This window comes from Lactuca virosa, chromosome 9 (genome assembly GCF_052849685.1).
Source record: "Lactuca virosa cultivar CGN04683 chromosome 9, Lactuca_virosa_CGN04683_v6, whole genome shotgun sequence".
Taxonomy (NCBI): domain Eukaryota; kingdom Viridiplantae; phylum Streptophyta; class Magnoliopsida; order Asterales; family Asteraceae; genus Lactuca; species Lactuca virosa.
Window position 1 is genome coordinate 69,404,985 of NC_136434.1, and position 25,162 is coordinate 69,430,146.

General features: G+C 35.5%; 2 protein-coding genes across 6 annotated transcripts; one reads left to right on the top strand and one right to left on the bottom strand.

The window, feature by feature from the left end:
* Positions 1–275: 275 nt before the first annotated feature.
* On the top strand, positions 276–4,733 carry LOC145137552 (cyclin-dependent kinase C-1-like). The gene is made up of 12 exons (XM_079071682.1): positions 276–449; positions 2,057–2,138; positions 2,259–2,349; positions 2,433–2,462; positions 2,560–2,669; positions 2,763–2,835; positions 2,909–3,029; positions 3,139–3,256; positions 3,328–3,467; positions 3,555–3,612; positions 3,698–3,768; positions 3,874–4,733. Exons 1-12 carry the CDS (start codon positions 340–342, stop codon positions 4,439–4,441), a joined length of 1,572 nt encoding a protein of 523 aa, XP_078927808.1. The 5' UTR covers positions 276–339; the 3' UTR covers positions 4,442–4,733.
* Positions 4,734–10,642: 5,909 nt separating this feature from the next.
* LOC145136223 (uncharacterized) lies at positions 10,643–12,425 on the bottom strand. Of its 5 annotated transcripts, none has more exons than XM_079070392.1 (6): positions 12,203–12,425; positions 11,809–11,930; positions 11,398–11,659; positions 11,263–11,308; positions 11,063–11,138; positions 10,643–10,916 (listed from the first exon to the last, which is right to left on the bottom strand). In XM_079070392.1, exons 2-6 carry the CDS (start codon positions 11,826–11,828, stop codon positions 10,850–10,852), a joined length of 471 nt encoding a protein of 156 aa, XP_078926518.1. In that variant the 5' UTR covers positions 11,829–11,930; positions 12,203–12,425; the 3' UTR covers positions 10,643–10,849. The 5 variants fall into 5 exon arrangements, with proteins under 5 accessions (XP_078926518.1, XP_078926517.1, XP_078926519.1 ...); XM_079070391.1 differs by having other exon boundaries at positions 12,044–12,425; XM_079070393.1 differs by having other exon boundaries at positions 11,785–11,930; positions 12,044–12,425.
* Between the last annotated feature and the right edge of the window lie 12,737 nt (positions 12,426–25,162).

The following is a 25,162-nucleotide window of genomic DNA, read 5'->3' on the forward strand; positions in this document are numbered from 1 at the left end:
AAAATATATAGATAGAAAGACGGTGAATGATTAAGAAAGAGTCGACAACAATGAATATTGATGTAGATAGACATAAATGGGACGATGTTAAATAGGTGAGTGTCATGTAACGAGCTTCAACCATGTAATTAAATAGACTACACAAAAATAAAATACCATTACATATATTTAACTGATTTTATCAATTTTGGGCATAAAATATTATTATTTGAGGTTGACCTAGATTGGACATTTGCTACATATAAATGCGCACTACTGATTACGTATAAAAGAATTCACAAATCATCAGGCTGCCGTTTCTACAAAATCCTTCCTCCTGTAACGAGAGAAAGGGGAGACATGGCTGGTGCGGCATATGGTCAGCTTAATCTGGAAGAATCGCCATCATGGGGTTCTCGAAGCGTAGAGTGTTTCGAAAAGCTTGAACAAATTGGTGAAGGAACTTACGGGTGAAATTTTCTTGCCCTAATCACAGCATTCTCTTCTTTTGTGATACTATCGTTTTTCCCCTATTGAATTAATGCATCTTTTTATCTTTAGACTATTATTTGTGTATATAGGGTTCCGATTTACCGATTGTGCGTAGTTATTTCTCGTGTTGAAGTATTTGCTGCTTAATTTAACTTGATAGTTATGTGTATACCCTTTTTATTCGGGAAAAGGATACATGTGAAGAGCTTAATTTGAACTTGATTATCGATGTGGATTTGACATTCCCAAAGGAAAAGATGCAAAGTACATTTACCAGATCGCACAAACAAAGAATAGAATAGAATAATTGTTGATGATGCTATGCGACAAAATTGATTTCAGTATTGCATTTTGAGAGAGTAGATTTGACATCCAAATTAAACCGCAACTTCTTTACTCGAAGATAAGAAAATACATGTACGTATATACGCTTGATGACCTTGTTCTCCTCCATATTAAATTCAAAGGTATTCTAAATAATAGATAGATCTGGTTTAGTCATAGAGTAGGAAACTTAGAAGCAACCATCAATCTTGCTAATCAGCTTATTGATACACTCACAAGTCCTTGTGTTTAGTAGACGACATCTCTGATATCAGCATATGTATTATTAATTATGAAAAAAGATGCTCAAGCTTTGCGGGAATTACTGTGTTCTTCAAATAGCTCAAGAAATTATCAAATTCGGCATCATAAAATCTTGATTCCTTTGTGCAAACTGTTGGTTAGTTATTAACATGATGAAACAAGATCTATATGACTGCTGAAATTGTATCATTACCTTATATGTATCAATTTGGTGCTATTATAGATTTATAGTATTATAAGGTTATCTGGTTCATTTCATTTAGATCTTCATATTTAAGAATGTGCAAAAACACCCAATAATCATAGAGTTGTAAGTTGTAACAACATTAAAAACACAACACATTAGCAGTATATCACCAATTTTGGCTAGAAAAAACATATATGTAGCTATATTTAGTGGTTGATGATGGAATGCTGACTCTAAGAATCCTACTACTAAAATAATACATGGAAATGAGTTGGGTTCTTAAAGTTATTTGCAGGAATCAGATTCTTTTTGAGACCTAAAATAGATCCAAATACAAAAAATGGTCATTTGGGAACTGTTTTTGAGAAAATGTGTATTTCATGCTCTTTTTAAGGGAAGATTGAATGATTCCCCTTTTCATTTGTGATGCCATTGCTAATGAAAGTTTCTTTTATTAGGTGTTGGAAGTGCCACTCTTGAAAAATTAAGGTGTCTTGGTTTTTTTATCATAATCAATTTCTTTGCTTTTTTAAATGATATGTATAAAGATAGTTTATCCAATTAAATATGCATCTAAGTGTTTCAGAGCCTTAAAGGGATCCTGAATTTTTTCAAATCTGGGTGTTTTGCCTTTTTAATGAATATTTTGAAAGAAGAGATTATAAGTTATTTTCCTATCATCTTTTCCTTCTATTATCTGTTACCTTATGTTTCTTATCTTAATTCGCCAGTTAAGAAATATATTGATCTAAGACTTAGTTTATACTTTTCACTTATTATTATCATTTTTCTTTTCCATTTTACTATCAGTCAAGTATACATGGCCAGAGAAATAAAAACAGGTGAAATTGTTGCATTGAAGAAGATACGTATGGACAATGAAAAAGAAGGGGTATATATTCTTTCATTATTTCCATCCATTTTTATGTAAAAGTTCTTAGATATCACTTCCTGTAAAACAATTATTACTCTTTTAATTTTCTTTTCATTATTTATTCCCTTCTTTCCACAGTTCCCCATCACTGCAATTCGTGAAATTAAAATTTTAAAAAAGCTACAGCATGAAAATGTCATCAAGCTAAAAGAGATTGTGACTTCATCAGGTACTTAAGTTACTTTCATTTTTTTATTCACAAATACTTTGACCATTGACTTATTATTTTCAATATATCTGTTGTGTTTAAAGGTCCAGAGGTGGATGAACATGGGAAATCAGGTGATTGATTATCTTCATTTATTGTATTTCTTTATATCTTTCTTAGTTTTGTGTTGATGTTAATTGTTATATATGATAAATTTGTTGAAAATGACAGGTGGACACAAGTACAAGGGTAGTATATACATGGTTTTTGAATACATGGATCATGATTTAACAGGACTTTCTGATCGCCCTGGACTTAGATTCACAATCCCCCAGATCAAGGTAATAAATATATCTATAATTTATTTAAATAAATAATATACAGGTCTTGATGTGTCAAAAGTTTTACTGAATGGTGAGAGTATTTTGTTGCAGTGTTATATGAGACAACTGCTCACAGGGCTTCACTATTGTCATGTGAATCAAGTACTTCATAGAGATATAAAAGGTTATTTCCGGAATAAATTCTTTAATCATCAATTCTCTAGAGTCTAATAAATAATAATAACCATTTTATGCAGGTTCTAATCTTCTGATTGATAATGAAGGGAACTTAAAGCTTGCTGATTTTGGGTTAGCTCGTTCATACTCTACAGATCATAAAGGAAATCTCACAAACCGTGTTATTACTTTGTGGTATAGGTAACTCACGTGCTTAATTATATATATATATATATATATATATATATATTATATATATATATACACTCTACAGGTTGTTATATTTTATAAATTATTTGAATTTGAGCAGACCTCCTGAATTGTTGCTTGGAGCTACAAGATATGGTCCATCAGTTGATATGTGGTCAGTTGGTTGTATCTTTGCTGAACTTCTGCATGGAAAACCAATCTTAACTGGCAAAAACGAGGTTACTTTAATTAACATTTCTTGTTTTGGAAATCACATTTTTTTTGTTTTTAATATATAAATATATTGCAGCCTGAACAATTGAACAAGATATATGAACTGTGTGGATCCCCTGATGAGATAAACTGGCCTGGAGTTTCAAGAACCCCTTGGTACAGCAAGTTTAAACCAAGTAGGCAGATGAAGAGGCGAGTCAGGGATGTTTTCAGACAGTTGAGCTCTCTCCATACTCCATTTTTATTTTTAATTAAACAATAACTCCAAATTTATTCTGCTTTCTTTTCAATTTTCATCCACAGCTTTGACCGTAATGCCCTTGAGTTACTAGAGAAGATGTTGACTCTTGATCCATCACAAGTACACTTTCTTTTCTTCCACCACAAACTCATTCTAATTTCTATTATTACATTTTCTTCCTAACTTTTAAATACCATTTTAATAGAGGATTTCCGCAAAAGATGCATTGGATGCTGAATATTTCTGGACTGATCCCTTGCCTTGTGACCCAAAAAGGTATTTATTGTCTCCATTTCACAAGTTTTCTACGGCTATTTTCGTCTTTTGCATATAAGTGACATCAGTCTGTCATGTCATGTGTGTTTCTGATATTATGATCAGTCTGCCAAAGTATGAATCCTCGCACGAATTCCAAACAAAAAAGAAAAGACAACAACAGAGACAAAATGAAGAAATGGCAAAAAGACAGAAAGTACAACACCCACAGCAGCACACGCGTTTGCCACCTGTCCAACAATCCGGTCAACCCCAACCCCAACACTGGGCGGGCGGGCATAACAACCACCCGATGGGAAACAACCCGGGTCAACCTCCATTGACCGCAGGTGGACCTAGCCACCATCAATATGGAAAGCCTCGTGCAGCTGGGCCCAACCGCTACCCGCCAGGTGGAAACCCTAACCCTACCGTGGGTGGTGGCGGGTATTATCCGGATCGGTCAGCGGGTCAAGGTGGTGTTGGGTTTAGTGGTGGCCCGTATCCTCCGCAGCCTCGTGCACCGGGTGTCAGTGGGCCCAGGGGTTCTTCGGGTGGTTATGCGCCACCGAATTATACGCAGAATGTTCCGTATGGTGGTGGGTCTGGGGCGGGTGGTGGTGGTGGTGGTGGGGGTAGAGGTCCGAATGTAGGGGGTAACCGCAACCAGCCATACAGCTGGCAGCAGCAATAGTGGTATTTGGGAGGTGATTAGGAGAAAGTTTTGGAAAAATGTTTAATGGGGGAACTGAATGACCAATGTACAGTTTGTTTTTAAGTTGGAAATGTGTTGTAAGATGGAGTGGTTTTTTTGGCTAAACATTATGTCGTGTGTTGTCTAGACTCTAGAGTGGGTTTCATCTTTTTTTGTATTTAAGTGCTATTCTATTTAACTTGCTAGAGCCTCACAAATGTCATTCAAAACGATTTGATGTAAAAAGTTTGGAAAATTACATTTTTCCGTTTAAGTTTCAACTTTTTACAAATTCGTTTTTGTTTGCTCCCTCAAGTGTCGTTATGTTTTGAAAAACATCATTTAGATATATCAAAGTTATGTTGACAATACTTGAGGAAAAAAGAAAAAAAGCAGACAAGACCAATTTTAGTACTTACGCGTAAATTAGAACCACCCATATTGAGTACTTACGCTGCCAGAGTAGATTTCATTATAAGAACTTACACCACCATGTAAGGTACATGCAATAGTGTATAGGTGTGGAGTAATTACCTTATGGCTTATGTGGCAATGCCACCTCATGGTAAACACCATCTCTCTATAAGTGCATCTCCCGCTTACCAAGCGTATAACTCACAAATCTTAAGAAATTATATTCCACTAGTACGACTAAGACCATCTCCATTCCCCCCGGCCCCCATAAATGGAGTAAAAAATGGAGTAAATAGTGTTTCATCTCCAACACTATCCCATTTTTTACCCCAAAAAGTATATTCCTAAAATATTTCATTTTTATAACTTATATATATTGTCAAATACACTCCTCTACTAATTAAACTCTATATTTATGATTAATTAATATAAATTAGTATATAGCATGATATTATAAATATTAAATATTGCATTTAAATTATAACTAGTAGATAAAATAAACTAGAAATGTATAAAATAAAAATGAGAGAGACTAAAATTGGCAACCAAACTTCACCTCCATTTTTGGAGATATGAATAATATTTCCCCATATATGGGGGGATACTATTCATATCTCCAAAAATGGAGGTGAAAATGGGGTAGTGTTGGAGAAGAATGGGGGAAGAAATGGGGGAAGAAATGGAGTTTGGGGGTGGGTTGGAGATGCCCCTAAGGGGTATGGTAACACCCAACCTACTAAAAAAGCGACGTCACACCAACGCCACATCATCTCCACTCTAAACCCACTACCAAACCACTAACCCTTAAAAATGGTTACCACTCCACATCATTTTTGTTTTTTTTTTTGACATTATTAGATTAAATTTTAAAAATAATTCAAATAAAAACACACATTAAATTTAAAACATTAAATGAAACCACATTACATTAATTTTAAAACACGCATATTAAAATCCTAACATACTAAAAAAAACTAAATTACTTAAAAAAACATTTAAAAAAATCCAAAATTACTTATTTATCTTAAATTACTTAAACAAACATAAAACATACCAACTAAAACATAAATATTAGAACCTACTTTCCATATTTATCGCGGACTTGTTGGATTTTGAGAAATGTCGCAATATTTTCCGAGTCGAGATCGGGTTGGGGCTTTGTGTTTATGATTTGAAGATCGGTAAGAACGATTTTTTGGCGACGAGATTCCTCCGTTGATTCGTATTTTCTTTCTAGAAAACTTAGAGTTTTATCTATGGATTCCACAAGCCCGTCGTCGCTAGTTGTGGTTGCTTTTCCCCTTAAAGACGTCGCCCGTTTTGCTTTGTCTCTTCCCGGTGGTCAACGGAGTTGGACTTCCGGTGGACCCTCTCAATCGGCAACATCGACGTCATTATTGAGGTCTAGCCCAAAACCCGCGTCCAAATCAGAAGTTTTTGGTCTTTTGTTGGAGCCGGTGGTCGAGTCCGAATGCGATGTCTCCGGATTAAGGTCCCATTTTGGACCGTTACGGCAAACTTCCCACGCTTTTTGGTGACCAAATGGTTTACCATTGTTGGTAACTTTGAATTGGTAGCACACGGTTGATAAAATGTTGAAATCATTAGAACCACTTTTATGCATATTTTTTAGATTTTCAAATATGTCATTAAACTTTGTGTAAATCGTGCGAAGATCACACCATTTTCCGTTGACCGCGTCATACGACCGATCCGTTTGCCTTCCAAGTAGCGCGTTAAAGTGATCCAAAACACGATGCCAAAAACTTTCTCTTATTTGCGCGTTGCCTCTTCTCGAGTCACATGATATGAAAATCCAAGCTTTTGCTAAAGATTCTTCCTCTTCTTCGTTCTAAGCCAATGCTTTCTTTTTCCCTTTTGTTTTTGGTTGCCTTCTTCGAGATGGTTGTGGTGTTTCTTGGACCCGTTCATCGTCGTTGTTGAGGTTCACAGTTTGGGATTGAGATAATGAGACTTGAGATGATTGTGTTTGAAATTGTGGAGAAATTTGTTGTTGAAAACCTTGGAATTTGGGTTGAATGAATTGGGGTTGAGTGAATTAGGGTTGAATGAATTGTTGTGGTCGTTGTTGGAAGAATTGTGGGTTGTATGGAATGTTAGTAAATAAAGGTTGTTGTTGGATTGGAGAATTCAACAATTGCATATATGTTTGATAATCACTTAGAGTGTTTGGAGTCGGTGAGGTATTTTGGTTTGGGTCCATTTTTTGAAGAAAAGAGAAAGAAAGTAGGAGAAGTTTTTTGATTTAGAAGTGTAAAATGAAGATAAAGTGTAGTGTGTAATATATATATATATATATATATATATATATATATATATATATATATATATATTGTGACATCCCCAAATTTTTCGGCCAGAAAAGACCGATTTAAGTTATGCTTTTTAAAATAAAATCAGAGTAATCCTTTTAAAAGATGTTGTGGAATTTGTTCCCAAAACAAAACATGATAAAAGTTTATCAAAACCTTTCTTTAAGAAATATATAATTTCCTTTTATATCAAAACCTCGGGATGTCATGTTCCGATACAGATCAAAAACATAAACAAGACATTATAAGCCTTACAACAGTTATTTACAACTACTGGCCTATAATTCAAAAATCACTCATCATCATCATCCGACTATGCTCGGGGTCCACTACCTGTAATATAAAAAGCTGAGTAGGTCAGACTTGGAAGCCTGATGAGCATATAGGGTTTTCAACCCACAATAATTAAATTTACTATGCTTAAACATCAACAATCAACCAAATTACCCCAACCCCATTATCTTATTTATTTCTTAAGGATTTACCCTAAGATTCAACTATCACTCATTCCTAAGGATTCATCCTAAGGAATAGGAACGAAGTCACATCGTCTCCAGGGTTTATACAACAGGCACTAAGTCCATAGCTGCCAGGGTTTATACAACATGTGCTAAGTCCATAGCTCTTATTTATCGACAGTATTATTCACGGGAATCCCCCCTACAATACATGTCAATGAGTTTTTAGAGTACAGCTGCTGAACATATAGTTCACACACTTACAGGTTGCGAGCCTGCTAGTGTTCCACAGATCATCTAGAATAGTCCATGGTTGTCATCCATACTCTGCTGAATGACGGGGGCCAACGTTTGGGTAAGTGATTCTCTCATAATTCACCACTCACCCTCAACTCATGATCTATATCACTGATCATCTCATTTATCCAACTCATCTTTCATCACACACCCACTATTTCATCTACCCATGTTTTACCCAACATTTTTTGTAGATAAAAATACATATACAGTTTAAATTATTTAAAAACCTGTATAAATCATTCCTTCAACATCCATCTCAAATAAACAAACAATATATATTCACACAGCACGTATTTTATATAAAATACTTCATATTTATGTGTAATGTGAAAGTAACTACACACTCACATGATTTAATGATAATCGGGCAACACCTCGTTTCCTAAAACGATCGTTTCTAATAAAACCGGGAGTTTTATTGATAAACCGGGAGTTTTATTGATAAACCGGGCTCTGCGAGGGTCGGACTTCAAAACCGAAAATATAAATTTCTCGGGCACTTCGGGGCGTATTTCGGGTGTTTGGTATAATACCGGGGCTTTGGGGGAAGTTGGAATGAAAGAAATATGGGTTTAGGGGTGTAAAATGACAAGTTTCCAAAATATACCCGGGAGGTCTCACACCCTTCTATTTATAGGTGCGAGGCTTCTGATCGGACGGCTGAGAGGAATCCACGCGGTAGCAGATGCGAGGAGAAGGCAGGTGCCTCGCACGTGCGAGGGGTGAGCTGTTGCCCTCTGATTGGACCGAGGTCTAGGTCCGAGGGTTCGGTCGTGGCGCTATGTGCGAAGCTCGGACACGTCAAGCAAGGGCACGCGTCGGACTCCTACTGGACCGCGCTTCAGATGCGAGGGCAGGCGACACGCCTCGCCAGCTGGCTTCGGTGACTCAGCATTTTCGGACAAGTGACGTGTTATAAGCGAGGGTGACGTGGCCGAAGTCCCACCTTGCGAAATTTCTCGGATTTGGCATTTTTTCTCGATTTTTGTGCCAAAACTTCTAAAATCCATAACTTTCGCATACAGGCTCCGTTTTTTACGTTCTTTATATGCACGCGTAGGTAAAGTTATGCTCTACAACTTCCGTTTAGACTTCGTCGGCTAATTTTGACTTTAATTTTTATATTATTATTTTTAACAGACCGAGACAGGAAATCCGTTAAAAATTCATAACTTCTTCATCCGACGTCCGTTTTCGTCTGTCTTTTTACCGCTGTACTACTATTGACGAGACCTTCGATTCTCGTTTAGGCCGTGTCGGCTAAAAATCACTCGATCTAAAATTCGAGTTTTTTAGTTGTCTACTGCTAAGCTGAAACTTAGAAAAATCATAACTTCCTCATACGAAGTCAGATTTGGACGTTCTTTTTATACATACTCTCGGTTTAACGAACACTACGACTTTCGTTTAGATCACTAAGGCTAAAAAGTAGTTTATCAAAAACTCACTTTTTACGTCATTCGGCACCATGCCGGTTTTGTCGCGAAACTTCGATAGGTCATAACTTATTCGTTATAACTCGGATTTCGGTATTCTTTATATATCTGTAATCCTTGTACGACCACTACAACTTTCTTAATAGATATCGGCTTTATCTAATATTTATTTTCGATGCTTTATTTTATTCTTAATTAATTAAACCCTAATAATTAAGCATAAAACATATAATTTTCACATAATATTCACATAACTCTTTTTCATTTCTTCAAAATGAGTTACAAAGGTTAACCTAAACTATCACGTCAATATTAATGCCTAGCCTAGAAACACGGACGTTATATATATATATATATATATATATATATATATATATATATATATATATAAAAGATGTTATTTAAATTTAAATATTTTATTTATTTATTTTTGTAAACTCCATAAACGGTCGAAAAAGGACTGTTACACACTCTCTTTCATCGCAATTGGTCGTCTTCCTCCGTGGAAAGGGCTACGCCACAAGGCACCTACGTGCACCTGGGGTGGTTCACGCGTGGGTGGCCTTGCCACGTCACCTCTACGCGTCTTCTTCCGCTCCCATACCGCCCGGCCTAAGTTGCTAGTGACTTGGAAGAAGATAGAGGGGAAGGAATCTCTCTCTTCCTTCCACTTTACTGAGGCTTTTTTTTTTTTTTTTGAATTTTGACCATCAAAATTTACAATTTTACGTTTTGACCGTCAAACAAAATCTGGTTAGGGTGTTTTTGTTATTTTGTGAGGAATCTGATATAAATGATACCATAGTAAAGTCAGCCGACATTATTTGAAAATTTCATAGTTGAATAAACATTATTGATACGTTTTAACATACTTGAATGTCCTTTATGTGTATTGCCTCCAGAAGACCAAAACTATATAATATTTCTTTTTCTACAAAAAATCCCCACCCATCATTTTTTTTTTTTTTTTTTGCCTCTGGTAATGCTTGACAACAGTTGTGTTGCTGAAGTTTCAAGCTTACTTTTACACCCCTTTTTCCTTTTCTGATCACTTACTCATTTAGAATCATTGTGTTGTCATTTATATTCTTATCGTGAATTTATAACTTTGCTTTTCTACTTTCAGAAGCCATATATCTTTACCTTTTAAATCACTTTCATCAATCTTGTTAATGAAACACATCGGTCATATTTACTTGATAAAAATCCATTTACATTAGAAAAAAAACATTCTGTCACATAGTTTTTCAAAAACAACTATTTTTAACACAAAAACAACATTTATATTAATTAGATTTATACAAACATGACACTATCCTCAAGTTATCTACATCTGAAAGCACAAGATGCTTCAAAACATTCAAAAACAACCCTAGCAGATGAAAAAACACAACCCTAAACTAACATTCTCTAAGTGAATGAATATAAAGTAAGTTTAAGTTTTTATATATGGAATGGATAGAGGCATCACCAATCACCAATTTGTTTAATTCTGAGTGTCAGATATATAAGTATAATAGTTCCCAAGCTTGACCTGAAAGAAAAAAAAAAAAGTAAATACAAAAACAAACATGTTAAGGCTACAAAATTAATTCTCTTTTTTCATTCGTTGATGTATAGTCTTATTAGTTTTAAACATAATGTTGAAATAATAGCATAATATGTAGATTATCAACTTACAATACTGAGAACAGAAGAAGGACTTTTCTTGAATTGAAGGAAGAAGAACGCTTGTATTTCCTCATTCTGGGTGCCTCTACATCAAGGAATCAAATGAATTAAGCCCATAATCATATAACAGATTAAAATCCACCATTTATGATCCATGAATTCTAATTTGGTAGTTTAAAAAATGGATATAAATTAATATGGTGAGGTACCTCGAATAGAGAACTTGGGTAAGATCAGGTTGTGATTCATCAGCAACTGCATGGAGATGGAGATAATTAATGCTTATATAGACCAAATTGAACAAACAGTATGAATATTCATATTATATAATTTTGTTGACTCACCATCTGTCCTTCCTCATTCTTTAAGTCACCAACAGTTTCTTGATTGATTCCAGGTGTCTCTGACTTCCCCTTCTCGATATCTACATCTTTTTCAATGCATACAGAATAAGGATCTTCTACATTTTCCACCATTTTCATGACAAAGGTTTGGGTATTCATGAGTTGATCATCCAAATCCAATGAAAGATGACTTTTAATGAGCATGTAATCTTCCATGGAGGGAGCTTGATAAAGCAACAACAGTACTACAAGAATCACAATCCTGCATCCATCCAAAATAAGAATTTCCTCAAAATTGGATATATGGTTAAGAATGTTCAGATTTAGCACTCATATAAGGTGAAGGTGAGGCCATAATAATATGATTGCAGAATGTATTATGTATACGATGATCGTAGACGTAGTTATTACAGAATGGCACCAGCTGACATAATACTGAGCCACTATCTCTATCACAATCGTAATTAATATTCATCGGACCCACAATCTCTTGAAATCAACCACCAAGACCTATCATACTGTCTACTGAAAACCTGAAATGAATACCGAGTCAAAGAGAATCGATTGGACCGAAATGAGGCGCAATTTCCAGTAACAATTTGGGGAAAACTCTATCAATTAGGAAATACTAATTATATTCAATTACCTTTACGGAAGCACGTTTCCCAATAACATGCAGTTTGCGATTTCGATTACGATGAAGAAGAAGAAAGTTAGACTTAAGTTAAGTTAAGAAGGCAGATACATACTGCATCAGTTTAAGAAACGAGAATCGGAAATGCAGAGCATGAGACGTTGAATTCACCTATTGTGTAGAGTGTAGAGTTGACTGGCATGGATTAGAGAAGGTGTAGTGTAGGTAGCTTGAAGTTTAACCTAACGAAAGAGATAAACAGAATGTGTGATGAAGCTAGAGATGAGTGACGAGGAATACATGAAATATGTGAAGACGATGTGTTTGTTGACGGTGTTGGTTTGGTGTGAGAATTTTGAGAGGCAGATAGAAAGAGAGAAAGAAAGAACAGAATGGTCCGTGGGACTACAGTAGAAATAATAAATAGAGTAAATTACATTTAAATCATTTCTATAGTTTAATTTTTCTATGTTTTATTTTGTTTTATTTTACTATGGTAATTTTTTATGGTTTTATTTTATTTCGATTTTACTATTTGAGTCGAAATAAATTGATTATTTTATTTTTATTGATATTTTTCTTTATTATATATTTTGTTTTCATTTTTATATTAAAATCAAGTACGAACTACAAGAATAGTCCATGTTGTTAGAAGTTTGGGATATAGAAATGTTTGGAAATTTTGAGAATTGTGGTATCACTTTCAGATTAAAGTATTTGGGTGATACTTCCGATCTTTAATCGGATAAGACTCAAAAATTAAGAGCAAGAACAGAAAATCTGGTTGTTATGAATTTCGAGTGTACCATCAAATGAAGACCAAAATTAGTTAAAGGGTTATTGTCATGGAGGCACATGAAAGTTTCACTATTGGTTTTAAGTGACCATCTAACTTTATTTTGGACCTGTTAGACCATTAAACTCGAAATTTATCTTTCTAAAATACCATTTTGTTTAAAGTTAGCAGGTACCTTGCTTATGTGTATAAAGGCTTTTGATAATCAAAGATTTTCATAACCACGTGGACATATCCACGTGGACTAGTTTTCAGTTGATTGTTGACCTCTTTCTAATTCTTCATTTTCTTTTTCATCCCCCTTATCTCCCTCCTTATCATTTTCAAGATGCACAAGAACTGTTAAACCAAGTTCGTCATTGTCGATGAACTTTAAACACCTCACTAAATCCAGCCTAGACATCATCCCCATAAGTAGACCAATCAGTAATGTGACATTGGAACTACTAACGAATCTTATAGCAACGACTATGAATTTCAAACATAAATTACACTAGAATAAAAAAGAGTGTAATTTAACTTACAAAGATTCCCTGGACAAAAGTTCGGAAATTACACTGGCGGAACTTCGGGCTGATAGCTACTAGATATCGAGCTCCTAGGGACTTTTAAACTTGCCAAAATATCCTAAACTCTAAGAAAGATTCAGACCAAATCGAGAGTAATCGAGAGAGAATTGATTTGGAGATGTGTGGAGAAGAATGAACTCAAGACCTCTATTTATAGGCTGATCAGCGACCATGCGCGCTGCGCAAAGGATCGATGTGCTTTCCCGGGTGTGGTGCCACGTGTCGGAATCCGGCTGGTGCTACGCGACGACTTCTAGAAGGCCGTGTACGGGGTGTAGACGCGTGCGACGAATTTTAAACTTTAAAATTACTTAACTTCTTCATACGAGCTCTATTTTTTATGTTATTTATATCCACACGTAGCTATCGACGGGATCTACAACTTTCATTTAGAATCTGTCGGCTAATTTTGACTTTATTTATTTCACACATGCTTAGACTGTTAAAGCATGTATAAGATGCATAACTTTGTCATCCGACGTCCGTTTTCAACTGTCTTCTTATCATTGAAATCCTATTAACAAGATTTTCAACTCTCGTTTAGATTGTTTTGGCTAACAATCAACCGATCTAAAATTCGATATTTTGGCTATTTACTGCCACGCTGAATCTTAAAAAAATCATAACTTCCTCTAATGAAGTCAGATTTGGACGTTCTCTATATGTATGCTCTCGGTTTAATGACTACTACGACTTTTGTTTAGATTACTAAGGCCAAAAAGTAATCTAACGAAAATTTACTATTTACGACCCGCGTTGTCGAATCGGGTCGAATCGCAAAACTTTGACAGACCATTCGTTATAAGTCTGATTAAAGCGCTCCTTATATCCCCGGAATCTTTGTCGCAACTACTTCAAATTTCATCAAGTTTGGCCTAATTATTGTTCTATTTTGGACGGGTATTTTATTCTTAATTTATTATATTGTTGTAAGCACGTATACTATAAATAATCACACATAAATCACATAATACAAAAATAATTTCCTTTTATTATATCAAATAAGTAAAATTGTTGATCCTAATCATCTAATTAATGCCTAGCGAGAAACGTGGGCGTTACAGGGAGGGTAGTTAAAATGGTAGCAGTAGTGGTGATGACAGTGATCAAGGGAGTAACACTGACGATAATGATTTTTTTTGTGGACAAGGACAGTGTATTACATGATGTGCATGTGAACATGAAAGACTTTTAAATGGATATCAACAAGGATATTGAATGATTTGGAGTCTCGTAGATGAAGATACACATGAAGAATAAATTAATGTCATTAACATTGAGGTTCTATTGTCTGGGTCATCCTCAGATGAAGGGATGGGTGGTCAATCGAAAATGTCAATTAGAGCAGTATAAATGCACATGAGAATGATGAAGCTCTTGTTAGTGGTCCACTCTATGATTTTCAAACATTTAGTTATGCAAAGGAGATTGTGGAAATGTTTAACTTATATGTCATAAACACTAGAAGGGAGTTGGACCTTGAAAAATGACAAGAATACGATGCAATTTATGTGTAAGGGAATAATACCAAATCTAGGAAATCTTGGGCCAGAAGAAGAAAAGTGCCATTGGGTCGTATATTATAGTTAATGGAAAAAATGCTAATTTGATGGTTAAACTTCACAACAAAGAGCCTCGATATCTTCAAACTAGAATAATCAAAGCACGTACTTATAAATTCCTCTCAAGTTAGATTGTTGATCAGGTTGAAAGTAACCCTCAAATTACAGTTAGGGATTTTCAAGAACAACTACAACAAAGGTATAAGGTTGGAATGTCTAATATGAAAGCATTTAGGGTAAGATCCGAGGATTTAAATCTTGTGTGATGAGATTATGCTACTCAATATAGTTTGCTGATAGATTACATTCTCGAGCTTCAAACTTGTAACTGTAACACCTGTTTTCCAGAATGGGTCAGTAGAAGACTTAAACGGGTTAAAGATAAGGTTTTTGGAGAAAACCTTATGCCACTACTTGGTGCATGGAAGACCACGATGTGGCATAACACGAATAGATCGCGTGTTCTGATGGACACCACGCCGTGGCAAGTAGGATGCCACGACGTGGTGGCTGCTGCAGCCCAAGCCCATGAGTTTTAGGGCTTCTCTCATATTTAAAGCCTTTAAAGCCAAGTTTAGGGCATCCTCTTCAGCCTCCATTCCTCCTTTTCAAAACCCTAGCCTCTTTTAACATCTCGATTTCCAGGTATTCTACATTTTGACCCTTGGTATGAGTATTATTCGTAAATTTGGTCCCGCATTGCATTTTCGTAATTATTGGGAATTTCTTGAGTACGTTGGGCGTACGTGGTCTGGATCCAAAACCCTATTATTTAGGGTTTGTGCACTATTTAAACACCTTTATAGCCTCATTAATCTTTCCTTCATCAGCCTCCAGACCCATTTTGACCCCTTTGCAAACCCTAATCCATTTGAGAGCAATCTTGACCTTGTTTGTGCATTTTGGTGTTCTTGAAGGAGGAAGAAGGAAGAGGAAACCATCTTAGAAGAGTGGAGCACTTTAGGGTTTGCAAATCCTAATCCAAGTATTCTACATTTTGACCCTTGGTATGAGTATTATTCGTAAATTTGGTCCCGCATTGCATTTTCGTAATTATTGGGAATTTCTTGAGTACATTGGGCGTACGTGGTCTGGATCCAAAACCCTATTACTTAGGGTTTGTGCACTATTTAAACACCTTTATAGCCTCATTAATCTTTCCTTCATCAGCCTCCAGACCCATTTTGACCCCTTTGCAAACCCTAATCCATTTGAGAGCAATCTTGACCTTGTTTGTGCATTTTGGTGTTCTTAAAGGAGGAAGAAGGAAGAGGAAACCATCTTAGAAGAGTGGAGCACTTTAGATCCAGAGTCAAATCATCATTTGACACCATTTGAAGGTAAAAAGCTCTAAACTTGGTGAAGCTATGCTTAGATCTTGTTTAGCCATGGATTTGTGTTCATTTTGGTCCCATAAGATTGGTATTATGAGTACGGGTTACTCTAATTCATATAAGTTGTCCTTTCAGACGGTCTGGAGTGTTTAGAAGCATAAAAAATGTAATCTTGGACCTTAGTTTCCTTCCATGCATGAACTAGGATATCTTAATGAGTTAAGAAGTTAGGGTTTTTGGTATTGAGCACTTAATAGCCATGCAAGACCATAAATTTGGAAACTTTATGGTAAAGGACATCATTTGGGGGCTAGATCTGCATTTGGATGAAAGTGATGGGTTTTATACAAAAGAACATCCTATGTGCTCATGCAAACCCTAAAGCTTGGATCTAGGTTTCTCTATTGTACATGCAATTCATCCAAGACTTGGGAACTCTAGATCTAGTATACAACAATCAATATTATCATAATAAAGAGTTTAGATCTTACCTTTGATTGTTATGTAGCAATAACAATCTATTCCTTCTTGTAAATTGACTTCTGAAAGCTTAGAGTCACAAATGTCACTCCTCTAATGGCTCACAAACACCAAGAGCAAGAGGATGAAGAAGGAGAAGAGGAGAGGCACCCAAAAACGTCTAGAAACCCTAAGGAAACTCTTAGCCACGTTTTTGGTGCCCTAGGGGTCCTTAAATAGTGAGGCTATTAGGGTTATCTAACAAGGAAACCCTAATTTGACTGCTTAGGCCCTAAGCAGCCCATGGGCTCCCTCCTTAGAAGCCTTGGACGATTTCTAATGGGTTTCCCCATAGAATTCGTCTACTCCTCTAATATGGAGTCCATTAGCCCAATATTCAACTATCACACAATTGATAGTTCTAGTCCCCCAAGTTTAATTAATCTCTTTTAGCCACAAAATTAATTTTTAATTAATTATTGACTAATATTAATTAAACAATATGATTTCTCCTTTAATATATTATTCTCATAATATATTAACAAATCATAATTAATCCTCTCTCCATAATTCATCCTATCAAGTTGTTTTGGTGAAGGCAACCCAAAAGGATCATGCACCATCGGGTCAAGTACATACCAAAATAGTTATGGACTTAGACACTAATCCAACAGTCTCCCACTTTGATAAGTCTAATAACTATTCTGCATATGACTTCATATCCTGATCCGCAATCGTAGCTTTCAAAAGTCGCTGTCAACTCTAATCTTATCAAATAGCGTGTCCTTTAGATAAGGGATCATATATTCCTCCATTCTTGATATCGTATAGACTGAGACATGGATTTAAATCATTCTCTCTGTCTATATATTGTTTCCCGACTTCCGATTTATGACGACTGTCAACAGACTACAGTTGAACACATCAACTTAGTCCCGACTTGGCCAAGCGCTTAGGGTGTCATCACTAAATCATCGAGGGGCCCACATATATCGCTTTTATCCTACTTTGGGTAAAAGGAGCGGATAAACTTCGACTCAATGCTCGCTTGTACTCACTCACCGAATTACACACAACAATACGTTTTATAACACCAAGTTATTGGTGCGTTTACGTATTATCAATGTGCAACCGACTCGCAAGATACAACTCACGCATCTCGGTTTCAAGAATACAAGATATTATCGTCTCACCAATCACTCGTGATAAAATCCATGAAGCAATCCAAGTGAGCGTGGGTTTATTCCAATACTCTAATCTTATAGCAGCACTCATGAACCATGCAGCAAACTTTTGCTATGTCTAAAACACTTTAGACAATCTATAGTCAGATTCATGACAGTCTTCTTTCATTCCTACTTCCAAAGAATGAGCGACTGTGGAGGGTTTGAATAATCTTATTATTCGGGAAGTCAAAACATGCAAAGTGAAACACAAGAATAATACTAATCCTATATGGCCTCAAACCTTTGAGTATAAATAAAACATTTTATTTAATCACCATATTGATTACTCATCATTTGTTGTTTCAGTTAATCAACTTCTAACTTGAATTATAACTACAATTGTCCCATGCTCTTAGCATGCACACTATGTTTACCTATGGTCCTTACCTTGTGAAATAGTATAATTGAATAACATTTTCAATCACACTCATTTCACAATTCCTAATCCATTAGTGTAAGAATACAAAATTCTCGCCACTACTAGAATATGTTTGATTCTAACATTTTATGCAACAGTCCTTTCGTAATGTCACGTCACAAAAGTCACCAAGACTCGGCCAATGAAATTACAAAATACTCTATTGGAGATTTTTACAAGACAATTCCATAGTCATGAAGTCTCATATTCAAAGTACATTCCTTTGAACATCATTCTTGCATAAAAGTTTCTAATCTAGACATTTAATCTCGATATCCAACTCCCAATATGGAAACATTTCCATATTTGTCATATGACAACTCATTCTAAATAAAATCTTATCTATAATAATGTCAATATGGTCCATCCATGACTATACTTTCAACTGTCCACAAGCGACCAATCATTGGCGAACCTTAGATTGTCCTTGGCAGTTGTTTAATTATTTTAGTCAAAACCGATTCTATTTTCTTTTTCCCTCTAAATGCCCTAGGCATTTGGAAAATTTTAGAACGGTCGAATATTACAGCATATGCAATCAATCCTATACCCGAAGCGTATGGGATACAATTCATAGCGAAAACATGATACTTTACCAGTTTCTTACTATAATATTGTCATAATATTTCTATTTGCCATGTTCTCAAAATTCGAACTATAAAGAGGGATGTCGTAATCATAATCGAACTTTGAGAATGCAAATAATAAATATACCCTTGACTAAATTCAATTAAAATTTCTCGATCTAAGCTTTTAGATTGGAAACTAAGTATAACATTCTCTCCTTTAATTATAGCAAAAACAACTTTTTTACCCCTGCAACTTTGCAAAGTGAAACTTTTGTTTTTCTATAATTAATATTGCCAACTTGCAATACTTAAATAATAATCATGCTCCCACTAACATGATGATTATATCCATTCCAACATAACATTTATGTTCCCACTAGCTTTGACACGTATTCAGAAACCAGCTAAACTTCTAGAAAACAATACTTATAGACTTCCAAAGTTCATTGTTTCTAATACGATATGCTTCTAAGCTTCTCAAAATCACACACCTTTCCTTAGACAGCTCACATGTATGTCTAAACTAATTCATAACTTATTTTACTAAGTCCCAAATGTTCAGACTAATTGCCAAATCTCACAATTCGAACTATGAAAAGGGATGTCGTAATCATAATCGAATTTGAGAATGCAATTTACATAATAGCTATCTCCTTAAAATCTCTCTTAGTGAAAGCGTTTCCTCACAATCATTTTCATGAAGGAGAGAAACCTTATGACACTTAGATTTTATGGTGTATGCGTTCCTATCCATGTAAATTTGCCATAACCATAATCGAAAGATAATGTTTGCGACAAATTCAAACTCTTATGGACAGAACTTGTTCATTCTTATTTTCTTGCCATCAAGGGTCCCACCATTGCTTCCAAGTTATCTAGCAGCTCACCTATGCCAGTCAATGTACTTTCATTGAATAAGGTGCTTGCCTTATGCAGTCTATTGAGAACTCGTAGAACTCATATGCATAATCACTCAACAGGATTGGCACAGAAATAGAATTTTTTCAACACGATAGGTTACAAACCTCAAGTCGTGTGCTAGTGTTTAATAGGTTTATTCTTGATTTGTTCTTGAATCTTTTCAAGATCTTCAGACTCCCACTGACCTCTTGACAAATTAGATTCTCTTGTCAAGAAACATTCCTTGACAAAACAAAATATTCAAGAGTTAGTGCGAAATTCTATCAAGACTAACACTTAATTTAATTTGTTCTAGTTGGTCTTTGTCTTCTTCAAGACATCACAACTTACAAATTCCAAATGTGTATGAATAAGAAAACTTTCTCTATTCCACAATTGATAAGTGTTACAAACCTACTTAAGATGTGTCACTCAAGTCACAATCTTGGAGTATGACTCTAAGACTTGATTTTGGAACGAAGTACGATACATCTTTTTGACTTAACCATTTCAACAATTCTCCATCCCTATTCTTAGCCAAACTAGTGCACTAAGGTGTCCTTAGAGGATCAATTGTGATATGGTTCTTAATTATTAAGACGATCATAAAATCTGATACAAAAGTACTCTCCCTTCTTCTTAGATTGAAGAAACTTTTATTTTTCTGCCTTCATTGATTCTTGTTATTCGTTTTGCCATTCATTGAAACTTTTCAATGATTCAGAATTACACTTAATCTTGTAAGTATAACCACATTTACCAGACTTTTGGTAAATTATGACGAATAGTCTCATTGTTATTTGTGGTGGACTTGACTAGTGCACAACATTGTGTTCTAGTCCTGTAGTCCTTTCACTTGACTCATATACTTGTGTGATCAAGGAATTAGTCTTATTTGCTAAGTACCAAGATTTCCATACATCACATGATTCAATTCATATGATTCCAAGCTTCTGTCCAACTGAAACTTGGGCGATGAGAATCTTTCCTTACTTAGAGAAATTTGACACTTCCATAAATATCATAACTAAGAATCACATCCATTTATTATAGAAATACGCAAACATCAATTTTCCACAATGATTTCATTGCAAGGATATAAATAAATAAATAAGTCAAATCAAAATTTATTTTATTCATAAAATCCGCGGGAAATATGTCCTTTCAATGCAAAATCAAATGAAAAACTATGTAATCAAATATTCCTAACAAATCTATCATAACTTTCCAAGCTCAAAATTTGATCTTCGAATCCATGCGATCGTAATCCATTTCTTTGTGATCAGACTCATCTTGCTCTTCCATCAAGCTTCCTCTCTTTTCTCTGATCCTGCAAAACATTCAAATGTAATCTTATCACATTATGTATTAAGAATCAATGAATAGGAACTTAATGGAGTTAGATAGTGGATTTTACCTGAAGTAGAGCCATACTTCTTGACCCTCCCATCTCTTAGATTCTTCAGATTCTCTGGGCAGCTTCGTATCCAACGCCCCTTCTCTTGGCAGCAGAAACTGGTAGCTTCTCCTGGAGCGACCACGGAAGCATGGTTGGTTGAGTTACCAGACAAATATGCTCCATTACTTTGCCAAATCATTTCTGATTCAGCAGCAATAAGCATGTAAGTTAGGTCAATGAGGGTCGCGTCAAGATCCATCATATAATACTCTCTTTTGAACTTATTATATGATTCAGGGAGTGACTTAAGAACCCAGTCTACAGCCAACTCCTTTGGGAAAGTCGCACCCAACATTATCAACCTATCGATGTGTGATTTCATCCCTAGGACGTGAGCACACACGGATTTTCCATCTTCATGTTTCATCGCCAACAGGGCTTGAGTGATTTTGAACCTTTCAATTCTTCGGTCTTGTGGGTTTGGGAGAACAACAGGAGGAGGTGGAGGAAGTGAAACCAAGCTAGTCCACAATGCAAGGATCAATCTTTCACCTTCATTGTGAAACAAACTTTCACTTTGAGCAGGAAAACCTTTTCCTTGGGATTCGGGAAGACCACGGTTAGATTCAGACATCTACAAAATGGGAGAAAAATCAAGTTAGTTGATTGATTGAGTCCTTAATAAATCACCCAAAAAAGATATTAAGGCTAGGACCCAACACAATACTCTACAACTTGGGAGAGGGATGCCGTAACCCAAATTGCAGAACATTTGAAGGTAAGTGAATGACGATTCACTAATTTTCCACCATAAAAAACGAAAAAGAGATTAGGTTTTAAATGTATTGAAAAACTCCTAGATCCTTTGAGATTCATTGAACTCTTCAATGGCATGTTTAAATCTCGATATGCCCCTCGATTTGTGACTGGGATGCCGAGGATCACAAAACAGGGTGTGAATAACCATGCAAATATACATGGTGCCCCCAATGTTACAGTCACCTATTCGATGTGCCAGTTAACCACACACGCTCCACCGAACTATGACAAACATTGAGTCACCCTTTGCTACCTTTGCTTAGAACCATTTAGTGTGCCGGTTAACCACACACGCTCCACTAACGTCTTCACAAGGGTACAAAGTGTAATTTCATGGAATTGCATCAAATTCACTTTTGCCTAAAGTAACTAAGATTAGGAATTTTGTAAAAACATTTAGTTACTTTATACTTCATTATACTTTTAATGGAAAAGGGTTTGCCCTATCCTACACGTTCGGCTAACGACCCTCCACCAATCAAGGAAGCGGTGGGTGAGAGTGGACACCCATTAAACGACCATTTTATAGGCCATAACCTTATACCCCCCTTATAGATCGGCTTCGTGAATGAGGCCTACTAACGGTAAGACTAGCAGTTTAAGTCATACATATATAATATTAGACCTTTAATGTCATATATAGTATAAGGGTGTATTTTACACTTTTAAAATACTAGGTGGTCTAACTTAATAAATTACACTTTTAATTTAATTAAATGTAAACCATATCACTATGGATTTATTAACTCTCTTTTAATTATACACTTAATTAATTTAATAAAACCATAAGGGTGTAATTTGAACTTTTTCAAAAATTAGGGTTTTAGAATTTAAAATTTCAAAAATTAAACTTTTAATCAAACAATTTTAAATTCCAAAACTTGAGGGCAAGTTTTGAAACCTTTCAAAATTATTAGGGTTTAGAATTCAAAATTTTTTAAAATTAAACTTTTAATCATAAAAATTTTAAATTCCAAAACTTGAGGGCAAGTTTTGAAACCTTTCAAAACTATTAGATCAAAATACAAATAAAGCAATTAAACAATTAATTGGTGATTATCTAATTATGACCTAATTCAATTTCATGCAAGATAATGATCAAATAATCCAAAAAAAATTAACATTTATCATATAAGGAAGTAAATATTCAATTAATTTGAAATTATCTTTTATTTTGGCAAGGATAATCATCCAATATCAATAAAATTCGTAATTTATCAATAAAAAACGATTTGGCAATTATCCCACAACAAAATAGACATGAAATCCCGAGAATCCCTCTTTCTGACAGCATGACTCGCCGAGTTCCCATAGGGACTCGCCGAGTTCATCCTACTCGACGAGTTCACTTTGGGACTCGACGAGTTTTTCAGTCAGAGGAGCAAAAAAATCGATTTTCTAAGCATGAATGAAACACAAAGCATCAATACAATAGAAACCAATCAAGGCTCTGATACCACTGATGGGTATCATACAAAAGAACATCCTATGTGCTCATGCAAACCCTAAAGCTTGGATCTAGGTTTCTCTATTGTACATGCAATTCATCCAAGACTTGGGAACTCTAGATCTAGTATACAACAATCAATATTATCATAATAAAGAGTTTAGATCTTACCTTTGATTGTTATGTAGCAATAACAATCTATTCTTTCTTGTAAATTGACTTCTGAAAGCTTAGAGTCACAAATGCCACTCCTCTAATGGCTCACAAACTCCAAGAGCAAGAGGATGAAGAAGGAGAAGAGGAGAGGCATCCAAAAAGGTCTAGAAACCCTAAGGAAACTCTTAGCCACGTTTTGGTGCCCTAGGGGTCCTTAAATACTGAGGCTATTATGGTTATCTAACAAGGAAACCCTAATTTGACTGCTTAGGCCCTAAGCAGCCCATGGGCTCCCTCCTTAGAAGCCTTGGACGATTTCTAATGGGTTTCCCCATAGAATTCGTCTACTCCTCTAATATAGAGTCCATTAGCCCAATATTCAACTATCACACAATTGATAGTTCTAGTCCCCTAAGTTTAATTAATCTCTTTTAGCCACAAAATTAATTCTTAATTAATTATTGACTAATATTAATTAAACAATATGATTTCTCCTTTAATATATTATTCTCATAATATATTAGAAAATCATAATTAATTCTCTCTCTCCATAATTCATCCTATCAAGTTGCTTTGGTGAAGGCAACCCAAAAGGACCATGCACCATCGGGTCAAGTACATACCAAAATAATTATGGACTTAGACACTAATCCAACAGAAAGGACGTAATGAATTAAGAACTTGAAAAGGGAAATGGCTTTTGGCCGAGTATGCTGAGCATACTCCCTTGTAAGCTCGATCTAGTCCTTGAGTACGCTAAGCGTACATGCTGAGTATGCTGGTCGTACTCAGCTGAGTCAACTCGGTTGAGTTTTTGATTTTCGACTTTGACCAGGTTTTGATCAAGTTTGACCTAGGGGTATTTTGGTTTATAGTTAAGTTTGGTCATTTTCCAATGAATGGGTGACCAGTAGAGCTGATATTTGGAGCAATGTCATGTTCAACTATCTTTTCAGACTGAGAGGTGAGTTTTCCTCACTATACTTGTGAGTCGAAGAAACCAATGCCAAACCACTGGATTATATATCCTGGTATATAGAATGTTTCTATGCAATAGTGATATGTAGATATCCATGTGAGTCTGTGGAGTAGTCATATGATTATCAGTTTATTTGATATATGATATCAATTACGTATATGTCCACATTGTATGGTTGGGTTGAGGAGATGTTGCTTTGTGTGGAAGCCAACAAACCTGGGAGTAAGCCATACATAAGTTGTGGGCCTTTAGGGCAAGCCAAACTTATGTTGTGGCCTCGGGAGTAAGCCAGACATGAGTTGTGGGTCGAAAGGAAAGCCAAACTTATGTTGTGAACTCGGGGGTAATCCATTCTGTTAGTTGTGGACCCAATATGCATGATATTAATTGTTTGTGTGGTGGTACTTTGGGGGACTCACTAAGCTTTGTCTTACAGTTTCAGTTTTATATTTCAGGTACTTTAGATGACAGTGGGAAAGCAAAGGTATGATCGTGCAC